Genomic DNA, 8712 nt, shown 5'->3' with positions numbered 1-8712 from the left:
CAAAAGGCTGTTCAATGGCATCATGCTGAAGTATTGATTGAGAACTAATTTAAAAGGAAGGACGATAACAGGGTTCAAAAAAGAACTAGATATGTTCATGGAGGATCGGTCCATTAATGGCTATTAGCCAGGATGTGCAGGGATGGTGTCCCTAGCCTCTGTTTGCCAGAAGCTGATAATGGGCAACGGGATGGATCACTTGATGATGACCTGTTCTGTTCATTCCCTCGGGGGCATCTGGCATTGGCCACTGTCGGAAGACAGGATACTGGGCAAGATGGACCTTTGATTTGACCCAATATGGCCACACTTATGAAGAGTGCCCCCTTCTCCATGAAAGAATCAGCCCCACTTCCAGCAGTGCCTAGGTTTTCCTGGAATACTTCCCATCCAAGGACTGTCCTGTGTAGCTTATGAGATAGGACCATGTCCTGGCTTGCAGTAGTCTTATAGGCATCTTGAGGCACTGATTCTGACCTAAGTGAGGGACAGAATGCAACTTTGCGCTGAGACTTATGACTGTGTAGTACTAGGTGACTGACTTCAAGCGCGTGCCTACCATATGTCCAACAATAAGAACTTTCAAAATCCATGTGCTCTGCATAGAGAGCATTGAGATGAATGCCCTTTCAGAGCCAACATGGTAAAAATGACCTGCAGTGGCAAAAGGTGCCTATGCATAGAATGGCGCTTCAGGCTAATGCTCAGCATCATGAAAAGCTGCATTAGTGGCTAACATCCCCAATTTCATGCACTTAATGCATCAGCTTGAATCATAGAAGTGCTTTCCTGTGTTTGTATGTCCTTGGCCAGAAGTTGAAGGTCTCTTGTTGCTTATATTACCCACGCTCCCTTCTGTTTTGAAATGCTTTCGTCCATTTTCTTATCGCCATTGGCAAGTAAAAGGTCTGACAATTTCAAAGGCGCTAGTAAAAGTTGTAAAGGGCAAACATGCCTTCTTGGCATAAATAGTTGGCTGGAAGGTGATGGATCTTAATGAGACAAATGAAGCTCTTTGCAAGCTGTTACTATAATGTATTTAGCTAGTTTCTTTAAAGAGCTCGTGCTGGGGGGAAGAGGGGTGGGAGGATGCTGTGCCATGAAATTTATTAAAGAAGAAAAATATTCGCTTCATGATGAAAACAGAATCACTTTCTTGGCTCGGTCAGAGAGAGGGTGTGTCGCCTATGAACAGCCTTGATGACAGCAGCTGAAAGTAGTCCTGGGGTAGTGTCTCTTCAGATTGAAACCTGAGATTATACAATGCATGGGTCAGGGTAAAGCTAATGAAACCAAAACACAAAATAGGCTTCAGTTGTTTCAATATGACTGACTGCTGCTTCATTTAGAAATGGTGCACCTTAGAGGGAAGGGTTAAGGTTGCTGCCCTGTGTTGTGTTACAGCAAACAGCTGGGTAATTAGCGAGTTTAGTGCTGAGTGGAGCTGATTTCTTGGGAGAGTTTGTCTCCCAAGAAGGGTTTTGCTGCTTGTTTCTTGGCAAGTTTGCCAGCGAAGAGTTTATCTAAAGCAGGTTACTGTTGAGAGGCTTCTTGAGAGCTCTTTCCCCAGGAAATTTAGCCCCAGAGAAATCCCTCAGACACCAAGGTCAGTGCTCTTTTGCGTTGTCTTTGGGGACAGACTGTGTGATCCAGTGCAGAGAGAATCCTAGGGAGAGACAGAACGTGTGGCCCAGAGGTAAAATGCATATAAAGGGATGAAGATTCTTTAGGGTGGTACCTAGTTTTCCCTGAATAATTCAGTGGTTCCTAATTCCTAAGATCTAAACCAGATTTGCTGCCATTCCCCTTCTCCTGCAATGAAATCTCCAGCCTCCTGGGGCAAAGTGTGACCCTTGGTATAACTCGGTTGAAGTCAGTGGAGTTGCACGGTTGGTGGATATGGCCCATGAACTTGAAGACTAAACTGCAAGTGAATGGGTCAGTCCTGATTCCTAGTAAATGAGTGTTGCGGAGCTAATGCTCGGGGGAGAGCAGTCCCCTTTGCCTGGGATGGTGGCCCTCAGGGAAGGGAAAAGTGGCTAGTGTTAATGATGGAGCTCTTTGTAAATCGTTAGTGGCAGTTGCTTCCAAGTCTGCACTGCCGCAGTCCCCCTTCCCTCCCCCTGGCCTTTGTGATGTAGGAGCTCTCTCTTCTGGTCTAAGCCCGAGGGAGTTCAGCCCTGCGTTTACTCAGGCCATGTCTACATCTAAAATTTTGCAGCGCTGGTTGTTACAGCTGTATTAGTACAGCTGTATAGGGCCAGCGCTGCAGAGTGGCCACACTTACAGCAACCAGCGCTGCAAGTGGTGTTAGATGTGGCCACACTGCAGCGCTGTTGGGCGGCTTCAAGGGGGGTTCCGGGAACGCGAGAGCAAACCGGGAAAGGCGACCAGCTTCGCCGCGGTTTGCTCTCGCGTTCCCGGAGCCACCCAGCAAACCGCAGGGAAGGAGACCTGCTTGCTCGGGGTTCCGGGAACGAGAGAGCAAACCGGGAAAGGAGACCAGCTTGATTACCAGAGGCTTCCTCCTTCCACGGAGGTCAAGAAAAGCGCTGGTAAGTGTCTACATTGGATTACCAGCGCTGGATCACCAGCGCTGGATCCTCTACACCCGAGACAAAACGGGAGTACGGCCAGCGCTGCAAACAGGGAGTTGCAGCGCTGGTGATGCCCTGCAGATGTGTACACCTTCAAAGTTGCAGCGCTGTAACTCCCTCACCAGCGCTGCAACTTTCTTATGTAGACAAGCTCTCAGTGGCACTGTAGATAGGATAATAAACTGATCACCAAACTCTCCTCAGCGATTGCCTGAGCACCACAAGGGGAAGAATAGTGACAGTTGGTCACTGCATCTCCTCCACAGAAGGAATGACCCATAGACTCGAGGGTCAGATTTCCATGCACTGACCACTGGCTACACAACGACCTGTCAATCAGTCTGGAATAGGGGCTGGCATTTAGATTTCACACTAATGTGAAAAGGTTCTTTGCTTTCTGTATACCCCTCCATGGGCCTAAACAATTGGAGTTTTAGTGCACCCACTGCCCCCAATTTAAGGATTGCACTAATAAAGAAAACAGCTGGGAACAGAAGCGTGTTTCTCTTGCTTTATTAAAATTGGACAAATTGAGTTATGGTACAAAAGTCCTCATTAAATCAATATTCTACACCTATTATTCTTTACTTTAGGCCCCCTTCAAATAAAGAAAGTGTGTAAAGCCCTGCCTTCACTCCTAGATCGGAGGAAGAGGCCTCTGGAGAGATTATACTGCAATAGTATGGAACTCCTTATACAGCACTGTTTTCACCTATAGATCTTGAAACATTTTACAATGGAAGGTAAGTGTCATTGTCCACTATTTACAGATGGGGAAACTGACACACAGAGGGGGGAAATGACTTGCCTAAGATAACACAGCGAACCAGTGGGAACAGAACTTGGGTCTCCTGGCCCAGTATCCTACTCACTAGACCATGCTGCCTCCTACAAGGAGGATCAAAATGACTCGGATTCCCACACACTGAACTCCCAACCTATCAATAAATGTCATCCAAGCTTCCCAAACTTCCCAAATCTTCTCAGCCCCTATCTGGTTGCTCATCATCTCATCCTTCACCTCGTCCCTGTTGCCTGTTTCCCTACCTTCCCTAAATTCAACTCCTTCCCCAATCTCAGCAGAAAAGTCCGAACCCCATGTCTCCACTGTCTCAGGACTAAAAGGGCAGCTTGGTAAGGTCAGAATGCCAGAGATTGGTGAGTAGGGGCTCTGTGCATGAAGAAGAAGGGGATCTCACCTGTTTAAAATCTGGAGTAAATCAGCGAGAGAGGAAAGAACAGCGGTGGCAGAGCAGCTGTGTGTCTGAGCTGAGAAGCAGAGAGCATCTAGCAGCAACAGCAGAGAGTGATCCCCAAACTCCCCCTCGCACGCGACCCAGCCACCAAGTACATGCCTGCCTGGTACAAAAGGGACTGACAGGGATTCTACAAGCAATGGATTTGCAACAGCTGATGAACACTCTGTGAGAGGAGGGGGAGGGAAGATTGCAGTCGAGCCCACCCACCCCCCCCACATGAGAGCAGGAGGTGAGCACTGGCTCTTTGTGAGCGGCAGGCTGCATAAGAAGAAAAGTGGTGGTGGAAAAATGCCAGGCTGCCTGCAGGAGACTTGGAAAGGAGCGAAAGGTTGGAGCACATATGACCGTCAATATAGCTGCGCTTGTAAGAGTTCAAAAGCTGGAAGGGTCGCAGTTTGTGTTTCCGAGATGCAAGAGGAGAAATAAAGAGGAGGCGGTTTGTGTGCCGATGGGGACGTAGCACCAATGAGATCTCTGGGGACAGCAGGACAAAGGGAACTCTTGGATGGGCTTTACCTGCTAGGAGCGGGAGATTGGCTGGAGATGATCAATGACACCCTCAGCAAGAAGAGTTGGGTGGAGGACGACAACTCGGAGCTGTCCCTGCAGTTGGTGATGGCTGCCCTGCTCTTCCTCCTCATCCTCTCCACCTTGCTGGGCAACACCCTGGTGTGCGTGGCTGTGATCAAATTCCGGCACTTGCGCTCCAAGGTCACCAACTTCTTTGTCATCTCGCTGGCCATCTCCGACCTGTTCGTGGCTGTGCTGGTGATGCCATGGAAGGCAGTCGCTGAGGTGGCTGGCTTCTGGCCTTTCGGGTGCTTCTGTGATGTCTGGGTGGCGTTTGACATCATGTGCTCCACAGCCTCCATCCTCAACCTGTGCATTATCAGCGTGGACAGGTACTGGGCCATCTCTAGCCCCTTCCGCTATGAGAGGAAGATGACCCAGCGGGTGGCTTTCATCATGATTGGGGTGGCTTGGCTGCTCTCCATCTTGATCTCCTTCATCCCTGTGCAGCTGAGGTGGCACAAGGCCAACGAGCTCCTTGCTCAGCAGGAGGCAGGCTCCAACTTCACACAGGGCTCAGAGGAGAACTGCGACTCCAGCCTTAACAGGACCTATGCTATCTCCTCATCCCTCATCAGCTTCTACATCCCCGTCGCCATCATGATCATCACATACACCAGGATCTTCCGCATCGCTCAGCGGCAGATCCGCAGGATCTCCTCTCTGGAGAGAGCTGTGGAGCATGCCCAGAACTGCCACAGCAATGACTGCCCCCACGAGGCCTCCCTGAAGAACTCTTTCAAAAAGGAGACCAAAGTTCTCAAGACCCTCTCCGTCATCATGGGCGTCTTTGTCTTCTGCTGGCTGCCCTTCTTTGTGCTCAACTGCATGGTGCCCTTCTGCAACCTTGACCTGCACAATCCCGGGGAGTTGCCCTGTGTCAGCGAGACAGTCTTCAACATCTTTGTCTGGTTTGGTTGGGCCAACTCCTCCCTCAACCCCATCATCTACGCTTTCAATGCTGACTTCAGGAGGGCCTTTGCCATCATCCTGGGCTGCAGCCGTCTCTGCCCCAGCAACACTGTGGAGACGGTGAATTTCAGCAACGAGCTGGTCTCCTACCACCATGACACCACCTACCAGAAGGACGTGGTGACCCTCAGCTACCCGCACCTTCTCCCCCATGCCACCCTGCAGGCAGAAGACAATGAGCTGACTTTTGACAAAGTGTCCCAGATCTCCCAGACCTCCCACAACAACCATGCCGATGCCGTCTTGCCAGCCGTGGTCCATGTGGAGTGCGAGATGGATATATCACTGGAGAAGATCACTCCCTTCACTTCCAGTGTGCTGGATTGAAAGGGGATCCAGGAGAGGGAGTAGGGGCGGGGAGAAGGGATATGGCAGAGAGAGGTCTGCAGCAATTGCCCAGTTTCTGGGGAGTGTGTCTGAAGGGGAGGGAAGGGGGGGAGGAATTGCTACCCCTCTGGCTGGGAAGGAGTTTGTATGTATGTATGTATGTATTAGCAAATATGTTGGTGTCTTCCTTTGTTTCTCTGATATACTCAGAAAAGTGACTTTCTAGGGGACTGGATGGCTCAGGGGAATGGCGCTTTTCACCTCAAGTCCATGGGTTCAAACCCAGGGCCAACCCAAGCTGGTAGTGAATGGAAGTGGTTGATGTGGAATTGGGTTTGTTTAGTTTGGAAAAGAGAAGTCTGAGAGAGGACATGATAGCAGTTTTCAGGTATCTAAAAGGGTGTCATCAGGAGGAGGGAGAAAACTTGTTCACCTTAGCCTCCAATGATAGAACAAGAAGCAATGGGCTTAAACTGCAGCAAGAGAGATTTAGGTTGGACATTAGGAAAAAGTTCCTAACTGTCAGGGTAGTTAAACACTGGAATAGATTGCCTAGGGAAGTTATGGAATCTCCATTTCTGGAGATATTTAAGAGTAGGTTAGATAAATGTCTATTAGGGATGGTCTAGACAGTATTTGGTCCTGCCATGAGGGCAGGGGACTGGACTCGATGACCTCTCGAGGTCCCTTCCAGTCCTAGAGTCTGAGTGCCTTATGTCAAGTGAGTTTGGTGGGTCTCAGTGTAGTTCCTAGGAAAAAGAAAAATCCCTTGTCATAGTTGTCAGTAGCTTCCTCTGGGAAACCATGGACTTGAACAGGCCCCTGAGACGGACTTTCCCTCTCAACCCATTTGGGGGGGAAGAGGGAGTTTGCCCTACTGCTGCTTCTCCCAGTCCTATGGCGAAACAAATGCTTTCACTCTCCCAGGCTACTAAAGTGACACAGAAAATCCAACAAACCAGAGGGACTGCTGCCTGCATGATTGTTCATTGGAGCAGGCCGGGCTGGGTAATGCTATCAGCTCCATGGTCTGACAGCCCTACCTATCCTGTCAGCCTTGAACTGTGGAGACCAACTTCTCTTGTGACGCCTGTGTAGGGGAGATAAAATTGCTTTACAAGCCACCTTAATTCTGGCCTTTTTCCCCAGCCCCCTCGCTCACATCTATGTGCTTTTACTACAGGCAGCCATCCCCTGAGACTAGCAAACAGGAAACAGGCAGCTAGGACACCTGGGCTCTGTTCTTGGCTTTGGGAGGGGAAGATGGTCTAGAGTTTAGGGCAGGTAACCCAGGAGTCCTGACTCCCAGCTCGAGGGGAATGTTTAGAACAAGGTGCTGGGTATTAGGAAGTTGGGATGCTAAGGCAGAAAGGTGGTGTTGCCATGTTCTCTTGCCCCTCATTGGGAAGTTGAGTAAATAGACACCAGTTCATCTGTGAGGAGGTGTCTCTCCTCCATCACTCTGGCTCAGGCAGATTATCTTCCAGGCCAATACAAATACATGGCCCACTGGATTGGAGCTTTCAGGTTGCACTAGTCTGCAGTAATGGGCCCAAAGGCTGTACCAGGCTGTAGTGCTTTGGCTCATTGCTGTAGGATGCTGGGTGCTAAGGGTTTGGTCCTGCATTTGGGGCAGAACACGCTTTGGTCCTTTCTCCACTTGCACTTATGCCATGTTCAGTTCTACTGCACCTGTTGCTTATCACTGTTGTCAGCCAAAGGGGCATTTTCTGTGGCAGCGGAGGTTACTGACTCCAGTCTGAGTCCTTTGTATGCAGGGAGTAGAGGAAAGAGTCAGACTCCTCGTTTTAGGGGAAAGATGTTGATCTCAAGTTGTTAATCTCTTTCTCCTATCCTCCATCAATTATACTTGCTCTAGTCTCTTTCTTCTCCATTTTCCCTGCAGTCTCTGAACTTCCCAGTCTTTCCAACCCCCCACTCCCTACCTCTCCACATTACATTAGATCCCGGTGCACTGTCTCATTTCAATAACAATAGCTTTTTGAGTATCTGTTTCCTCGCTCATCTGTACTTTTTTAATTAGCATCTTCTTTGCATATTCTAACTTGTGTCTGGTTGCTCCAGTACCAGACAATGTGTGTGTGGGATATGGGAGAAGCCCCTGGCATTGCATTGTAAAACATGACACTGATTGATCGTTTTTACAATGTTTTGATAGGGGATTGGTTAACCATTGCAGCAAAAATGCCATGTCCACCTTAGCCTGAATCCAGGTGCCTCCACTCTCTGGCATTTGCAGCTCCTTAGCACTGCCAAAGCTGTTCGTTCTGTCTTCCCAACAAACCTTAACAAAGAGAAATCAGAAGGTGATAATTACAGAGTAACTGTAATTATTAGAGACAGCCAAGTCACAGTGCAGTCAGTGTGGGAGGGGAGCAGAAGTGTGGGGTCCTTCCTAGGATAGCTCTGCTGAAGCACTCACAAGATGGAACTTATTTTCTGTATAACCACCTCTTAGTACAGCAGGGTTGTCTCTCTAGTGGTTAGAGCACAGTCAGGATGCCTGGGTTCTATTCCCAGCCATGGGGGAGGGGAGTCTGATGGCCAGAGTAGGAGCAGGGATTGGGAGTCAGGATTCCTGAGCTATGCTCTTCGGGATGGTCGTTTACTATATGTTTATCCAATACTTAGCACAATGGGGCCTCTCCCTGGTTGAGGCATTGCTGCATTATGATGATGACTAATTATACTATTCCCAGCTGTGGGAGAGGAGTATTTTCCAGTGGTTAGAGCAGGGGCAACACTAGGAGTCAGAACTATTCCACTGCTTTCCTAGACAAGTCACTTCACCTCTCCATCTCAATATCCTCATCTCTGGTGAGGGTCTAATACCTAACCTACAGCGATGCTGTGTGAGGCTTAATCCCTGAATGTTTGTATAGTGCTTTGAGAAGGGCAACTCATTCATAATATTCTTGTTACTCTATGACAAAAGTTGGGTGAACTTGCCGCGTGTCTGATGACTG

General features: G+C 49.1%; 1 protein-coding gene across 2 annotated transcripts; it reads left to right on the top strand.

Moving 5' to 3' along the window:
- The first annotated feature begins 3195 nt into the window (after positions 1-3195).
- Positions 3196-6118, top strand: LOC115646342 (D(1) dopamine receptor-like). Of its 2 annotated transcripts, none has more exons than XM_030552052.1 (2): positions 3196-3340; positions 3714-6118. In XM_030552052.1, the coding sequence occupies exon 2, from the start codon at positions 4322-4324 to the stop codon at positions 5723-5725; it is 1404 nt and encodes a 467-aa protein (XP_030407912.1). In that variant the 5' UTR covers positions 3196-3340; positions 3714-4321; the 3' UTR covers positions 5726-6118. The 2 variants fall into 2 exon arrangements, with proteins under 2 accessions (XP_030407912.1, XP_030407910.1); XM_030552050.1 differs by having other exon boundaries at positions 3678-6118.
- The last annotated feature ends 2594 nt before the right edge of the window (positions 6119-8712 follow it).

This window comes from Gopherus evgoodei, chromosome 2 (genome assembly GCF_007399415.2).
Source record: "Gopherus evgoodei ecotype Sinaloan lineage chromosome 2, rGopEvg1_v1.p, whole genome shotgun sequence".
Classification (NCBI taxonomy): Eukaryota; Metazoa; Chordata; order Testudines; family Testudinidae; genus Gopherus; species Gopherus evgoodei.
The sequence above is the reverse complement of the archived record's forward strand: the minus strand, read 5'-3'. Positions and strand labels throughout refer to the sequence as shown.